The sequence below is a fragment of the Acartia tonsa genome, chromosome 6 (assembly GCF_053477335.1).
Source record: "Acartia tonsa isolate MP-2025a chromosome 6, ASM5347733v1, whole genome shotgun sequence".
In the NCBI taxonomy this organism is placed as follows: domain Eukaryota; kingdom Metazoa; phylum Arthropoda; class Copepoda; order Calanoida; family Acartiidae; genus Acartia; species Acartia tonsa.
Window position 1 is genome coordinate 37,890,128 of NC_137265.1, and position 18,517 is coordinate 37,908,644.

At 33.8% G+C, this 18,517-nt stretch overlaps 1 protein-coding gene across 14 annotated transcripts in view; it reads right to left on the minus strand.

The window, feature by feature from the left end:
* Window positions 1–18,517, minus strand: part of kcc (solute carrier family 12 member kcc) — a 221,266-nt gene that overhangs the window by 105,909 nt on the left and 96,840 nt on the right. For 12 of the 14 annotated variants that reach the window (XM_080164712.1, XM_080164708.1, XM_080164711.1 and 9 more), the window contains 2 exons: window positions 16,219–16,271; window positions 15,676–15,764 (listed from right to left, as the gene is read on the minus strand). The exons of the other annotated variants lie outside the window; for them this stretch is intronic. In XM_080164712.1, the coding sequence (XP_080020838.1) occupies window positions 15,676–15,764; window positions 16,219–16,271 (142 nt within the window). The remainder of the gene's footprint in view (window positions 1–15,675; window positions 15,765–16,218; window positions 16,272–18,517) is intronic. 14 annotated transcript variants of the gene reach the window in all.

Sequence of the window (18,517 nt, forward strand, 5' to 3'; positions counted from 1 at the left end):
TTTTTTTGTTTTTTGGGGGGTTGGGGGTGTCCCAACCCCTAAGAAAATAGCCTAAAACCACCACAGGACCAGTAGGTATATTCCCTGAAGAGTAGAATACAATCGGTTCAGTGGTTACCGAGATCTTAAGCTTTAGACGGACGGACGGACAGACATCAAGCTACTTTGTATTATAGATAGATATTGAACAGTACAGATACTTTGGTTTACCTTGTTTTGTTTTCAGAAAGGGACATTGGGCTTTTTCTTACACTTGTTCCCAAAGTTTTATAATAACGTTTTCTTATTCGTTAGCTTTTCAACTTTGGGGAATTTTCTTGATTCATTGAGTTTCGACTACTAACTGTTATCTACAGAAGGGGTAATTTTGTGTAGATGTAATTTTTATTCTCGTCCATTGTCTTATCCCTTTAGACCCCTGTTGGGTTTTACAAAATAATGATTCGATCTTTAGAAGAAGTATTTTAGTGGTTATTTGTCATTGTAGCTTTTAAAATAGCCTACACTTTGAAGATATTTACTCTCTAAAATCCAATTGGTGTTTTACCGACAATTTTACTAAAAATCAATTATCAAACTTCTTTATCTAATCGAATGTGTCACAACAAAAGTTTAATTAACTGTACTTGTTCCCTTCAAAAAAAATCTCCAAAATGTGAAATCAATAATACTCATTTATCACATCGTATTATAGACAGCTTTCCGCGGATGTCAAAATGAAAATTATAAAATTAAAACCATTTTTTATTAGCCCCGAAGGACCAAAGGTCCGAGGTATCAAAACTGGGTTTAATCTTATGATTTTTATTTTAATATTCTGGGAAATTGTCTGTAATACGATGCTATACAAGTTTTTTTGTATGGCTGATAAACGGTTTACATCCAGTAGATCGGTTTCGAAGCCATACTTGAAAAAAACAAATTTTTAAGAGTGTAGTCTAAAAATAAGATTGATTGTAAGTAAATGATTGTAAACAAAGTTATTTTTACCGTCAGGAGCACTGGAGCAGCAGCCAGCCTGCTGCATTGCAGACACAAAAAAACTTGCCATTTTCAGGCGTTTTAGGGAAATGTTTATTTGTTGTAATTCAAGATTTAGCAGACTATTCAAAAAGAAGGACACAACCAGGGATATAAAGGGATAAGACAATGGCCTATAAATTGATGTAGATCCCCACTGACGATACACAAAATTACCCCTTTTGTAGTTTACAATTAGCGGTTGAACTGTTTGGACACTTAACGTAATGAACCAACAAATCAAAATTAAATAAAATTGCCCAAAGTTGCTAAGCCAGCGAATAATACAGCCCAATGTCCAATGTTTGCGCAAGTTAACAAAAATTAGATTACAAAAATACAAAATTACTCATTTATTTAGATTTTAATTGAATATGACAAATTTACCGATCCCTCAAACAACTTTTGCTTAATTGTGCAATATCCATTTATTGGAAATAGACCTTTTTTATAATTCTCAATTTTTCTTACATTTTTTCTGATTCTAATAATATTCATTTGGTAACTTAACAACTAGAAAAGGAGGAAGGGGTGGGAGGGGGGGGGGGGCGAAGGTGGGTTAATGAAAGAGCTAAACAACCTGACGCGGATTTTAATTATTCTTACCCAATTCTTTTTGACCCTGTCAAGTTTATTCCACGAAAGCAATTATAATTACTACTTCATAAAATAGAGCTAAAATAGAGATAATAAGTCCACTAGATGTGAGGTTCTTCAAGACAAGAGGTTAAATGAATTTCATCTAAATTACATAATCAAAAAAATCCTTTTTTTCTATGTATCAATCTGGGGGACTATATTTTAAAACTAGCGGCTACGCCCCTAGAGGCCTCTAGGGGGCATTTGAGGAGGAGAGGGTCGAATTTAATAATTCAATTTCTTATTTTAGATTTTAAAAGAAAAAGTAAAAAATATTTTACGTTTGACGTTTGTTTTTCGTTGAACTCTCTTTCTAAAATTGAGAAATTTAAAAAAAAATTAATTTCTCTAGGGAGGGTGGTGGTACCCTCCCCCAAAATAGTTATAAACCTTCCCGGGACATATGAGAATCTACCCTGTTAAGGAGAGCCCGATCGGTTCAGCGTTTAGCGAGATCCTTCGCTACAAACAAACAGACAGATAAACAAACAGACAGACATCGTTCTACTTTGTATTATAGATAGAAAATGAGTTTATGTGTTATTGTACAAGATAAAAGAATATATATTTATGATTTGATTATATTCTTCCTGGTTTACCCAACTTACTAATCAGTTTAAGCTATGCTTTTAGTAACTGTTATTTTACTTGTCATATATTTGGCACCTAGCAGTCCTTTTTAATGATCTTTTTTCCGGGAAAAAATTAGCATCCATTCAAATAAAAAAGTTAAAGATTACGTCAGACATCTTTGATATGTAGTTCGATATCTTTATCTGAGAGTCATCAAAGATATATAAAAGGCTGGAAAAAACAGATTTAGTTATATCATTATTACTTTCAAAGAGTTTATCAACTAACCAAAATCCCACAAAGCCATAAATTACTGAAAAAACGAAAACTTCTTATACTATTTTTATTTAAATGCCTAATTCAATCTATTCCTGACTTCTAATAAGATGTATAATTAAAGACAATCTAAAAATTTGGCCCCTGCCCTGTTGTTTACACAGTACTGGTTGTATCCTGTTAATGCAAAACCCCACCAGAAGCTATGGGAAGAGGTGTAAAAACAAGAACGCAAAAAGTCTGTATAAAAGAATAAAAACTGCAAATTATTACTTCAGCGACAAAGCACTCCAGTCCTAGAAATGATCCATTTTGATCCTTTTTTTGTAGCTTATTTGCCTTTTAAGTTTGTGCTTAAGAAATTAAACAATTAATTTGCCAAAGTATATGAACACCAGCGGGAAAGAAAAACTTTGTTTATAACTTTCTCTGACCAAAATAAAAATTCTTCATAGCATTATCCTTAGGTTGGTAAGTTGACATCCAAATTCCCATCCCCCAAAAATTACAATATCCAAAACATTGAAATTTGTATGAGGTAAAACTTTTAAAAATACATAATAAATAAGTAAATATTTAATTTAAAAACTTTGTTGATATTAGTTTAATAAATTAAAATGGAACCATGGGTGTATTATTCAATAGTAAATATAAAAAAAATATTAGGTATTAATTTTTATAGATATAAATAATTTCTCTTCCAATTATATATCCCTCCTTACCACAAAGCTGCCTAAGAATAATGGGAAAGAAAATATAATGTTAGAATTCTGGATGAAAAATGTTCAAGCTTAATATAAACCAGGAAATAAATAACAAAATTTTGCCTGTTCAACCTAGAAAAGGATATCTTATTATAAATACCTAGTAAGTTTTTTGCCTGTAGCGCATGATCTCGCTAACCGCTGAACCAATATGGTTCTCCTTCACAGTGAAGCTTTTATAGGTCCTGAGATGGTTTTAGGCTATTCTATTTGTAAAAATACTCTGGGTATGGTTTTAGGCAATTGTCTGCCCTTCCATATCCCTTTAAACATAGAGTCCCTGAATGCTAGGAACGAAACCGCTGGTTTAATATAAAGAAAACCTTTTTATTTATTTTTTCTTGATCTAAATTCAAAATCTTTTTACAATTACAGTAAAGTTAAACTAAACCTTTTAAGTTAACTAAAACAACTTTTCTAAATGTGTTAATGTGGTCAAATGGTTTTAAATTCTGTCTCAAAATATCCTAAACGTTTCATACATAATTTAATTTAAACACATTATGGCCGGAGAGGCCGAAAAAGTCCATTATTTTCAATTGGAGAACAATACATAACCCCAACACAAAAAGCATATTTGCGATGATTTATTCAATGGTATAAGGAAGTCTCATATGGTTCCTTGCTGAGATTTCTTAGAGGATGGGTGAGTGTGATAGGGGTAATTATGGTCCACTGGTAGATTTATGTTATTATGCCCCAAAACCCTTTAATCTTCATTTATGAAAAGATGGGATTTTTTCCCTCAGCTCTAAATGGAAAAAGCACGAATGTAGAAAAGGGGGGTGTTTTTAATGCAACCATCTCGTAATCAATGTATAAATGGCACTTAGAATTCGAATTTCGATCTCAAATTTTGCATGAGTAATCCTTGGTAGGTCTATTTTCCCTAAATCGAACAAAAAGTTGGAAAAGTAACGGCTGGCAGCTGGCGGCTCAGCCGTTTAGCCGTTTTTTGCCTATTTTCAGGGCAAATTCATCATTAATTACGTAGGAATCAACTTTTAAAAACAGATTTTTGGTTTAATTCATGTTAAATGATAGCAATGACCATTTTTTAAATTTCTAGTACCAGCTGCTAAACGGCTAGAACCGGCTGAAAACGGCTGGGAGCTGCCAAGAGTATGAAGAGTTGATAGGGCATGTGACATGTCTAGGGGTAGGTTTTTATAGTTGCTGAGCTCAAAAATACTACCAAAAATAGTGGCAGCCCATCCATATGGCAGCTAGGTAAGAGCTGCAGCTCAGCTGGTAGCGGCCAAGAGTAGAATGAGTAGATAGGGCTTGTAACGTGTCTAATGGTAGGTTTTTATGGGTGCTGAGCTCAAAAATACTACCAAAAATAGTGGCAGCTCAATCATATGGCAGCTGGGTAACGGCCGCTGCTGAGCTGGGAGCTGCCAAGAGTTGAATGTGTAGATAGGGCTTGTGACGTGTCTAGGGGCAGGTTTTTGGGGGTGCTATTCTCAAAAATACTACCAAAAATAGTGGCCGCCCATCCATATGGCAGCTGGGTAACAGCTGCAGCTCACCTTGGAGCGGCCAAGAGTAGAATGAGTACATAGGGCTTGTGACATGTCTAGGGGTAGGTATTTAGGGGTGCTAAACTCAAAAATGCTACCAAAAGTAGTAGCAGCCCATCCATATGGCAGCTGGGTAACAGCTGCAGCTTTGCTGGGAGCGGACAAGATTAGAATGAGTAGATAGGGCTTGTGACGTGCCAAGGGGTAGGTTTTTATGGGTGCTGAGCTCAATACTACTACCAAAAATAGTGGCCGCCCATCCATATGGCAGCTGGGTAACGGCCGCAGCTCACCTTGGAGCGGCCAAGAGTAGAATAAGTAGATAGGACTTGTGACGTGTCTAGGGGTAGGTTTTTGGGGTGCTGAGCTCAAAAATACTACCAAAAATAGTGGCAGCCCATCCACATGGCAGCTGGGTAACAGCTATAGCTCAGCTAGGAGGGGCCAATAGTAGAATGAGTAGATGGGGCTTGTGACGTGTCTAGGGGTAGGCTTTTATGGTTGCTTAGCTCAAAAATACTACCAAAAATAGTGGTCGCCCATCCATATGGCAGCTGGGTAACAGCTGCAGCTCAGCTGGGAGCGGCCAAAAGTAGACGAGTAGATAGGGCTTCTGATGTGTCTAGGGGTAGGTTTTAATGGACGCTGAGCACAAAAATTAGTGCCGTCCCTTATATATGGCAGCTGGGTAATGGCCACAGCTCAGCTGTTTTTTGAGGCTTAAAAAATTGATTATTTCAGTGGAATTAAACTTCTCCCTATTAACATTTTACCTTTTTTTCATGGATATATTACTAATAACTCTTTTTAATTACTAGATTTCACTGTTTCAAGAGCTGAAAACTACCAAAAAACGGCTGAGAAAAGCTATCAATAGCCAAAAGTACATAGCATGTGACGTGTCTAGGGGTAGGTTTTTATGGGTGTTGAGCTCTAAAATACTACCAATAAAAGTCTATATGGCAGCTGGGTAACAGCTACAGCTGAGCAGCAGCCCTTACCATGCTGCCATTTGGATGGGCTTTTCTATTTTTGGGAGTATTAATGAGCTTGGCACCTATAAAAACTTACACCTCTTTGACACATCACAAGCTATGTCTTTATTTGTTTACTTTTATCTGTTGGTAACTGTTCTCAGCCAATTTCAGCCGTTTTACAACTAAATCAATACATTGATAAGGTGTTGTTATTAATAATATAAAATGACAATAGTGTATTTATACTGAAATATTCAATATTTGGTTATCCTTCAATAGTCCCAATAGTCAATGAGTCTTAAATAACGGCTTACTGCTGAGCTTAGCTGTTACCCGGCTGCAATATGGATGGGCGGCCACTTTTTTTAAGTAGTATTTTTGAGCTCAGCACCCATGAAAACCTACCCCTAAACACGTCACAAGCCCTATGAACTCATTCTACTCTTGGCCGCTCCCAGCTGAGCTGTAGCTTTTACCCAGCTGCCATGTGAATGGGCCGCCACTATTTTTGATAGCATTTTTGAGCTCAGCACCCATAAAAACCTACCCCTTGACATATCACAAGCCCTATCTACCCATTCTACTCTTGGCCGCTACCAGCTGAGCTGCAGCTGTTACCCAGCTGCCATATTGATAGGCAGCCACTATTTTTGGTAGTATTTTTGAGCTCAGCACCCAATAAAACCTATCCCTAGACACCTCACAGGCGCTATGTACTCATTCTACTCTTGACCGCTCCCAGCTGAGCTGTAGCTTTTACCCAGCTGCCATGTGGATGGGCCGCCACTATTTTTAATAGTATTTATGAGCTCAGCACCCCTAAAAACCTACCCCTAGACACGTCAAAAGCCCTATCTACTCATTCTACTCTTGGCTGCTCCCAGCTGAGCAGCGGCCGTTACCCAGCTGCCATATGGATGAGCTGCCACTATTTTTAATAGCATTTTTGAGCTCAGCACCCATAAAAACCTACCTCTAGACATGTCACAAGCCCTATCTACCCATTCTACTCTTGGCCGCTACCAGTTGAGCTGCAGCTGTTACCCAGCTGCCATATTGATGGGCTGCAACTATTTTTGTTAGCATTTTTGAGCTCAGCACCCCTAAAAACCTACCCCTAGACATGTCACAAGCCCTATCTACACATTCAACTCTTGGCAGCTCCCAGCTCAGCAGCGGCCGTTACCCAGCTGCCACATGATTGAGCTGCCACTATTTTTGGTAGTATTTTTGAGCTCAGCAACCATAAAAACCTACCCCTAGACATGTCACATGCCCTATCAACTATGCATACTCTTGGCAGCTCCCAGCCGTTTTCAGCCGGTTCTAGCCGTTTAGCAGCTGGTACAAGAAATTTTAAAAATGGTTATTGCTATCATTTAACATGAATTAAACCAAAAATATGTCTTAAAAAGTTGATTCCTACGTAATTAATGATGAATTTGCCCTGAAATTAGGCAAAAATCGGCTAAACGGCTGAGCCGCCAGCTGCCAGCCGTTACTTTTCCAACTTTTTGTTCGATTTAGGGAAAATAGACCTACCAAGGATTACTCATGCAAAATTTGAGGTCGAAATTCGAATTCTAAGTGCCATTTATACATTGATTACGAGATGGTTGCATTAAAAACCCCCCCCTTATATAAGATTAGATTATGACATAGAATAAATATAAATAGAAACTCAAACAAATAGACACGAACTTAAAAAAGCTTTTGAGAGGGAGTTGACAATGACACGAAAATTAATCTGGTATTACACTGGTACACATTGTTTTATAACCAAGTTATCTTGGTTCAGAAACGTAGGGTACTTTTACTGAATTTGGATTGGTTAGTTAAAAGCAGCGTTGCGGAGCCGTTTGATTTTTGCGCGGCTCCGGCTCCGACCTAAAATCAAGAAAAATTCAACATATTTTTTTACCATGTCTATTTTTTATTTTTGAAGATTTTTAAATTAAATTTTTTATATAAATGGACTTGAAAAACTTAAAAGGGGCGTTTGCACAACAGAGTTACCAAATTATAATTAGTTAAAAATCTCTGTTTTAATTTAAGCCGGATCCGTTTTTTAACGAAGACTACGAATCCAGCAAAATATGGCGGCTCCACGGCTTCCGGCTCCACAATGCTGGTTAAAAGTAAAAGTTCCAAACGTTTCAACCAAAATTTTAATATAAAGAAGGGTTTACCTTATAAACTAAAATTGGGGGATTTATCAATTTATTTTTCATACACAAGAATTGAGAAAAAAAAGCTTATTTATTCTCAGTTTTCCTAGCTTTACAGCCTAGATTTTACCGTTTTTTACTCGTATTACAATTTCTCCTGACAATACCTATACAATACATATTTTAATTACATTATTGCTTTGCTACGTGATAACAAATCTGTTCTTGTTTACTCTGTAAGTAAAGCTTGGGGTAAGAATAGCATCTTACGGAAGTAATGATAATAAATTTTTTCCCTTTCCAAACCTTTTTATATACAGTTACATCTCACAATGAACAATAAAACTGCCCATCTTTATAATTGCAACAAGAATAGCATTATAATGTATACTAAAATAAAGAATAGTTAAATTTATTGCATCGTATTTTAGAAAGCTTTTCATGGATATTTAAAAAAAAAATTTAAACCAGTTATGCTAGCCCAAAGGAGCCGAATGCCCGGGCTAAAAAAATAGTATTAATTTTAATATTCGTGGAAAATTGTCTGTACTACGATGCTATACATGATTTTTTAGTACAGCTAAGAACCGGTTCTAATCCAGCGAACATAAATCGGTTTTGAAGCCACACTGACAAAAATAATTATTAAATCAATTAAGATTATGGTTAAATTACAGAAAAGGAAAAAAATTCCATACAGGAAATAAGGGGGGCGTCGGATCTGACACTTTTGCGTAAACAGGGTGCATAGGCTTTGTGATAGGAGTTAGAGGATAATTTATTTGGGAAAAAAGTTTACATTTGGGGTATATTTTTCTTATATTTAAAATTTTTTTTGATAGGTATCCAGGTTCAGGTGCTGCAGGCTGGAAGGTCGTTTCTGGACAGGTATAAATGAAAAAAAAATTTAGTTTGAAGAGTTAGAGATCAACTTATTAATCCAAATATGCATCTTTAGGGATGTTATGAGCATATATGAAGAGAAAATAAAAATCAGCCTCCAGGTTCAGGTACTGCAGGCCTCCAGGTGAACTCTGGAAAGGTAAAAACTGAAAATTTTTACTTTTGAAGTTAGAACAAACCTTATTTAACAAAAGTTGCTACTTTATGGATGGTATGAACTAATTTAAAGAAAAATTTGAAATCGGGCTCCAGGTTAAGGTACTGCAGGCATCCAGGTGGATCCTGGACAGGTAGAAACTAACAATTTTCACTTTTAAAGTTAGAGCAAAACTTATTTAACAAAAGTTGCTACTTTATGGATAGTATTAACTTATTTGAAGAAAAATTTGAAATCAGGCTCCAGGTTCAGGTACTGCAGGCCTCCAGGTGGATTCTGGACAGGTAAAACCTAAAAAATTTTACTTTTAAAGTTAGAGCAAAACTTACTTAACAAAAGTTGCTACTTTATGGATAGTATTAACTCAATTGAAGAAAAATTTGAAATTGGGCTCCAGGTTCAGGTACTGCAGGCCTCCAGGTGGTTCCTGGACAGGTAAAAACAAAAAAATTTCACTTTTAAAGTTAGAGCATAACTTATTTAACAAAAGTTGCTACTTTATGGAGAGTATTACCTTAATTGAAGAAAAATTTGAAATCGGGCTCCAGGTTCAGGTACTGCAGGACTCCAGGTGGATCCTGGACAGGTAAAAACTAAAAATTTTCACTTTTAAAGTTAGAGCATAACTTATTTGACAGAAGTTGCTACTTTATCGATAGTATTAACTCAATTGAAGAAAAATATGAAATCGGACTCAAGGTTCAGGTACTGCAGGCCTCCAGGTGAATGATGGACAGGTAAAAACTGAAAAATTTTATTTTTGAAGTTAGAACAAAACTTATTTTATAAAGTTTGCTACTTTATGGATGGTATTAACCAATTTGAAGATAAATTTGAAATCGGGCTCCAGGTTCAGGTACTGCAGGCCTCCATTTGAATTCTGGACAGGTAAAAACTGAAAATTTTTACTTTTGAAGTTAGAACAAAACTTATTTTTACAAAAGTTGCTACTTTATGGATAGTATTAACTCATTTGAAGAAAAATTTGAAATCGAGCTCAAATTTCATATATTGTATGCCTGCAGGTAGATTCTGGACATGTAGAAATTAAAATATTTAACTTAAGAGTTAGAACTATATCTATTTAACTAATTCAAAGAGAAATTTGAAATCGGGCTCAAGGTTTAAGTTAAATCCAACCATTTTGTTACATTTTGAATTATATCTGCAAAAATAATATTAACAATCGACTAGAATAAAAAAAAACATATTGTCAACGGGTCAGTCACTAAAGGAAGCCTGCAGGAAATACACTGCTCTAACTGCGGTACAAATCCAACAAGTAGACACAATACCATTAATTTGATACAAAAAAGTTATTGAAGTTAAGGCTTCGAATTCGGGAAATTAAGCCTAATTGTGGCAGTCTTCCAGCAATTAGCAATTAGCAAAAAGAAGTTTTGCTCTAATTATAAAGTAATTAAGTACGTTCATTATTAAACTAACCAGAATCCAATTAGAGGCCTTAACCTTGAGCTCGAAAATTAAATTATATAATACTAGCCACAAAGTAGCAACTTTTGTTTTAACTTCAAAGGTATTATTTTTAGTTTTTACCTGTCAAGAATCCACCTGGGGACCCGCAGTACCAGAACCGGGAGCCTGATTTCAAAGAGGACTATCCACGAACGAGAGCACATGATTCTAAGTACCTTCCAGCATTGATCCTAAGTATTTTCTTTCATAATATAATAGGTCACCATATATTATTAATATATTGACGAGAAAATTTATGTTTCACCGTGTTTTTATAGGTATTTTAATTGATTTTGAAAACTTTTATGAAGCTAATTCTTTTAATAAAATGGATACTTGATAATACATATGCGAATACTCGTGTTATATAGATTGTAAATTAATCCATATTAGCATTAATTAAAACATAACATATAAGATATAGTAAATGTGCTTTTGACTTTTTTTAATTTTTATCATTTGACAACATGGACAATTAAAGACACCCCGAACTCTACAAAACGTTTGATAGAATTTTAACGAAAAATGGTGGACATTTTTTTAATTTTCTTCAACTTGAAGTGGTGAAACATAAATTTTCTCGTCAATATATTAATTATTGATAGTGACCTATTATATTCTGAAAGAAAATACTCAGGATCAATGCTGGAAGGTACTTAGAATCACGTGCTCTTGTTCGTGGATAGTCCTCTTTATCTTCAAATTGGTTAATACTATCCATAAAGTAGCAACTATTGTTAGATAAGTTAGGCTCTAAATTTAAAAGTGAAAATTTTTAGTTTTTACCTGTCCAGGATCCACCTGGAGGCCTGCAGTACCTAAACCTGGAGACTGATTTAAAATTTATCTTCAAATAAATTAATACTATCCATAAAGTAGCAAACTTTGTAAAACAAGTTTTGTTCTAACTTCAAAAATATAAATTTTCAGTTTTTACCTGTCCAGGATCCACCTGGAGGCCTGCAGTACCTGAACCTGGAACCCGATTTCAAATTTTTCTTCAATTGAGTTAATACTATCCATAAAGTAGCAACTTCTGTTAAATAAGTTATGCTCTAACTTTAAAAGTGAAAATTTTCAGTTTTTACCTGTCCAGGATCCACCTGGAGGCCTGCAGTACCTTAACCTGGAGCCCGATTTCAAATTTTTCTTTAAATTAGTTCATACCATCCATAAAGTAGCAACTTTTGTTAAATAAGGTTTGTTCTAACTTTCTAACTTCAAAAGTAAAAATTTTCAGTTTCTACCTGTCCAGAAGTCACCTGGAGGCCTGCAGTACCTGAACCTGGAGGCTGATTTTTATTATCTCTTCATATATGCTCACAACATCCCTAAAGATGCATATTTGGATTAATAAGTTGATCTCTAACTCTTCAAACTAAATTTTTTTTTCATTTATACCTGTCCAGAAACGACCTTCCAGCCTGCAGCACCTGAACCTGGATACCTATCAAAAAAAATTTTAAATATAAGAAAAATATACCCCAAATGTAAACTTTTTTCCCAAATAACCTTTCCTCTAACTCCTAACACAAAGCCTATGCACCCTGTTTAAGCAAAAGTGTCAGATCCGACGCCCCCCTTACCTACATTTAAAGTGGAATTGGTGTAGTTTTGATTTTAACAAAGCAATTGATAATAATATTAAATAATCGAATTCCTTTTAACTGAATTTATAAAGGGAACTTGATCCTAAAGAAAGCCTGTTTTGTCTTGAAATATACAAAAAAAGTAGAGATTAGTGTCTATAGAAATCTAAAAAATTTCATTAATTGAAACCATGAATATTTAAGGTATTTTTTTTCATATTCATGTCTATGGAAATACTTCACAATACATGTGGTTAAGTCAAAATATCAAGGTGCATATAATAATCATGTTACGTTGAATTTGAGATGAGAGGACCCAGGACATATTATTATTGGAGGGTTAGGCTTGGATAGCAGCCAAGTATGTATGTCATTACATTCTCATTATGCAGATTTATACCATCTTATAGCATGTATACACATGTACAGGGTGCTTATACAGATTTATACCATCTTATAGGATGTATACACATGTACAGGGTGCTTATACAGATTTATACCATCTTATAGCATGTATACACATGTACAGGGTGCTTATAAAGATTTATACCATCTTATAGCATGTATACACATGTACAGGGTGCTTATACAGATTTATACCATCTTATAGCATGTATACACATGTACAGGGTGCTTATAAAGATTTATACCATCTTATAGCATGTATACACATGTACAGGGTGCTTATAAAGATTTATACCATCTTATAGCATGTATACACATGTACAGGGTGATTATAAAGATTTATACCATCTTATAGCATGTATACACATGTACAGGGTGTTTATATAGATTTATACCATCTTATAGCATGTATACACATGTACAGGGTGTTTATATAGATTTATACAATCTTATAGCATGTATACACATGTACAGGGTGATTATAAAGATTTATACCATCTTATAGCATGTTTACACATGTACAGGGTGTTTATATAGATTTATACAATCTTATAGCATGTATACACATGTACAGGGTGTTTATATAGATTTATACAATCTTATAGCATGTATACACATGTACAGGGTGTTTATATAGATTTATACCATCTTATAGCATGTATACACATGTACAGGGTGATTATAAAGATTTATACCATCTTATAGCATGTATACACATGTACAGGGTGTTTATATAGATTTATACCATCTTATAGCATGTATACACATGTACAGGGTGTTTATATAGATTTATACAATCTTATAGCATGTATACACATGTACAGGGTGATTATAAAGATTTATACCATCTTATAGCATGTATACACATGTACAGGGTGTTTATATAGATTTATACAATCTTATAGCATGTATACACATGTACAGGGTGTTTATATAGATTTATACAATCTTATAGCATGTATACACATGTACAGGGTGTTTATATAGATTTATACCATCTTATAGCATGTATACACATGTACAGGGTGTTTATATAGATTTATACCATCTTATAGCATGTATACACATGTACAGGGTGATTATAAAGATTTATACCTTCTTATAGCATGTATACACATGTACAGGATGCTTATAAAGATTTATACCATCTTATAGCATGAATACACATGTACAGGGTGCTTATAAAGATTTATACCATCTTATAGCATGAATACACATGTACAGGGTGCTTATAAAGATTTATACCATCTTATAGCATGTATACACATGTACAGGGTGCTTATAAAGATTTATACCATCTTAAAGCATGTATACACATGTACAGGGTGTTTATATATATTTATATAATCTTATAGCATGTATACACATGTACAGGGTGTTTATAAAGATTTATACCATCTTATAGCATGTATACACATGTACAGGGTGCTTATAAAGATTTATACCATCTTATAGCATGTATACACATGTACAGGGTGATTATAAAGATTTATACCATCTTATAGCATGTATACACATGTACAGGGTGCTTATAAAGATTTATACCATCTTATAGCATGTATACACATGTACAGGGTGATTATAAAGATTTATACCATCTTAAAGCATGTATACACATGTACAGGGTGTTTATATATATTTATATAATCTTATAGCATGTATACACATGTACAGGGTGTTTATAAAGATTTATACCATCTTATAGCATGTATACACATGTACAGGGTGATTATAAAAGTTTATAGCATGTTATTTTAGGTTTAATTATATTGTACCTACTTTTTATAACTTTAGACTTTTTGACACCCGGTATTACATTCCTAAATATTTGTACACTATGTACATTGTACATTGGAAAATATCTATTGTCCAACAACAAGATAAGAGTAAGGTTTAAAGGTATAGTAAAATAGAAGAAATATTTAAAGATGGCCTTGCAAAAATTTGCCTTTTGTTTTGGAATAATGATTCATAAGACAACAAGGTACAATATTATAAGTAAAGCATCCCTATATTAAAGTACCCAAAATGTAACAATGTCGTGTAAATACCAATATTTGCTTGTCCTTCCGTGTGATTTTAGATCTTTGCTATTATGGAAGTTGCCATCCTTGTTTAACGGAATTTTACTTAAAATCTGGGTTATCTTGAATAACCACTTCATCATACAAAATAATCTTAAAATTTTCAATAAATTTTCAAGTAAAATTAGGAAACATGTTAGTACGTACTTTTAAATATCAAATATTGTTATCAAAGTAAAATATATAAAGATATTAACAAAAAAAAAAAACAAAAAAAACAAAAAAAAAATTTCATTATACCTATCACATATCAAAATCTTAAAATATAACTAACTATACATATAAAACATAGAAATAATTAGGGTTTATAAAACAGCTTCAAGTAAAATTAAATGTATTTGAGCAAGTCTGGTTAAAATACATACAAAATTTGTATCGGTTTCCAATATGAGAAAGACAGATTTTTCTTTAATTTCAAATGTTACTACGGTTGCAGAATTTTATAATGTTAAAAATATGATAATTTTCCTAAAAAATTATGTTTTCTTAAAAAAGGAAAACTATTTTGACTCCACATTTTCCATTACTTAAAATCATTATTCATAACTGCAAACAACATTATGCTGTAACTTTGAAAAAAAAATTTTAAAAAAATTCTGACTGGCTATAAAGTTAAAACCAACCTACAAATATCTCTGTAAGAGTCAATTTTTTTTCAGTTTAAATAAGTAATAAAATATACTTATATAACTTCTTACAACTTGAGAAACATTATTTAATTCTACGAAATTATGCATTTAGAAAACAAACTGAACCAATACAGGCAGGGAAATTGGAACTGAAAAAAATATTGAAACTCGGAGTGAAAATTGAAAAACTTATCTATGCTTAATGGATGTAGCATTTACATACTTGGATATAATGACAGGGGAAAAATTGTCGTTGCTAACATTTACTTCACTTATTGGTCAGTTCGCTCATCCAGTAGGAGGGGGGGGGGGGGTATGGGGCAATTGTTAATGGGGTAGATGGGGAGAATCGTTTTAGCCAGCTGCAAGTTTCAATTTATTAGAGAAAATGATAATCTAAAATGTTAGACCCATTAACTATAAATCCATTTTGTGCGTTAAGTTCTGCACTTGTTGCGTAATTCAACACAAGAAACCAATTTTGTTGATTACCTGAAGAGGACTGTGAAATGGCCGCTGCCTTATCGTTGCCCGGATCCGGCCGGGAATCCGGTTTACTACAATTCTCCATGCTGCCAAATCTAAATTTGTCAGGCCAAATTATTTGTTGTCTAAATTTCTTATTTGAAGGTAAATTAACTATTTAGCATCAGATTTTTCCATTTAAGTTATCTTAATTTTTTAAACCAAATAGTTATAGCTAATTTTTCATACATACGTCAGCAGCAAAATAGTTAATTCTTCGGATGTTATATACTTTAGGGGCCTTTGAGGTGGAGTAAGGTGGGAGGGGGATAGTTAACACCTACCCTATTTTCAAATTTAGTTTTAAGAAGAAAAATTGTTTTTGTGGGGGTGGATCATTTTTTCCTTGGGTCGATTTCTGCAGGGAGAGGGATTGGTACCCTCCCTCAAATAAATGTAAACCATTCCAGGACCTATAAGAAGCTATATTTTAAAGGAGAACCATATTGGTTCAGCGAGATCCTTCTGTAAAACATCCTGTTACTTTTAAATAAGGATAAATTAGCCTTCCTGACAACAACTTCTTTTCTGTCTTCAGGTTCACACAAGGGTGCTTTCTCGTACTACAACATCAAATACAATTAGTGGTAGAATTGTACAATCAAATTTAAACCTTTAAGAGAGGGAGGGATGGTGTAGTGTTGTATACTTTGCAAGGTATATAGAACATTTATCAGAGGTGGATCCTTAAAAAACTTTTGCCTCACTAAAAATTATTTGCCTCACTAAAATTAGTGAGCCTCGCTAAAAATTTAGAGGGGATAATTTTGCCAAATGCCAAACAAATTTTTTTAAGAATTCATCTCAGGTATCTAAAGGGATAAAACAATGGCCGATAAATTGATGTACCTTCCCAATGATGATAGTCAAAATTATCCTTTCTAATGATTACAATTAGTGATTGACACGCTTGGACACTCAACTTAATAAACCAACCAATCAAAATTCATTAAAAGTCCCTAAAGTTGTCAAGCGAATAAATAAGAAAACGTTATAAAACTTTTGGGACTAGTGTAATAAACAGTCTAATATCCCCTCCCTCTTTGACATTTATCCATTTATAGAATAGTTTAACTTGAAAATTTAAAAATACAATATACTATACATTTCTTACCCAAAAAGTACTCAAGTCAAAGAAAACCTAATTTTCTGTGCCATTGATAAATGATGTAGTAACTAGATTCACAAGAAGTTGAACAACTAACTTCTTATAAAATTGTTTCTCAGTTGTAGAGGTTAAATAAGATTACTTGTAAATATTTAGGAAATACAAAAATAGCTTTGTAATCTAAAGTTAATACAGAAAGACAGATGTTTTCTAATTAAAAGATTAGGTGATTAGGATCTTGTTCTAACATTGCCAAGATTTTTTTTAATAGTGAAGCTTTTCTATAAGTCATCCATGTAATTAATTTTACCAGTCAGAAACACCCTTATTTTTCATTTTACTTTCTTATCTTATGGATCTAGTGCAGTTCACGGTAAACGGCGGTGCGGCGGGCACCGATGATTTTAAAATTAACATTGGCCCTATAGAAGCTTAAATCCGAAGTTAGCACAATTTTGGTCAAAGGGTTCTCGAGTAAACCCCCCCCCCCCTCATGCCAAAACCATTCTTATTCACATCCTCCTTTTACCGACGAATGAAGTCCCACAAACAATCTAGAATAGTCATTACTCAATAATGCACAGTTATCTCGCAATGCACTTAAATGACTTATTTTTCGAATTTTTTCTTCAGTGAAGCTTTCCCTGTACAAAATTGAATCTGGGCTTTTTTATGCCGCATAACATGGTGAGCGGGCATGACATGTTCGTTCAGCCGTTGGGCAGCTAGGAGCCTTTTAAATTTCATATATTTTTGGAGATAATCGTTACCAGGAATATTTTACCCTGTACTGCACTATACCCAAACTTTTTCCTGTTCTCCCTTTCTAAATTTTCTTTTTGGGTGTTTACAATTTTCCTTGTACTTGGGTTACAAGAATTAATATATTATCTTTCTAATTTTGTTATCATGAAAGAATAAGAAGGAAAAGTATGTGCAACAAGATGTCCAGCGTTTTGGAGCTGGAGCAGCCATATTTTCCCGGAAATGGAGCCGTTATTTCAGTGCAGCTCAGGCTCCGGAGTAGCTGAAAAAAATATCTAAAAAAAGATTTTTAATACCTTGATTAAACTTAATGTTTAAATTTTATAATTTGAAACCCTCTTAAGAGATCAAGTCCATTTTTCTAAACAATTGTACTTATAAAAACTTCAAAAGTAAAAAAAGACTTAGAATTTTTTTTGTTGAGTTTTTTTGATTTTAGGTAGGAGCCGGAGCCATTATTTTTAAAGGTGGCTCCGAAACAAAATCAAACAGCTCCACAACCCTGCTCTGAATGGTGCATTTAAAATATCTGAAGAAGTCCACTTGTCTTAATTGAAATGCACTTTTCTTGGTTGGTAAACATTTTACACAAAAATAATTCTACTTATATGTTCTACTTGTACAAATTTTATAAAGTATGTTCTTAATAAGTTTAAATTCAAGGTAAATAAAGTAAAACATGAAGATAAACATATAGTACAGGGATCGGGAGGGAGGGAATATGGAGATGAATATTACACTAGTCCCATAAAGTTATATAATAAGGTTTTCTTATTCGTTGGCCTAACAACTTTGGAGACTTTTCTTCAATTAACCACTATTTTTAATCTACAGAAGAGGTTATTTTGTGCAGCATCATTGGGGATGTACATTAACTTATCGGCCATTGTCTTATCCCTTTAGATACCTGATAAAGGGAAGCAAAATGCAAAGAAA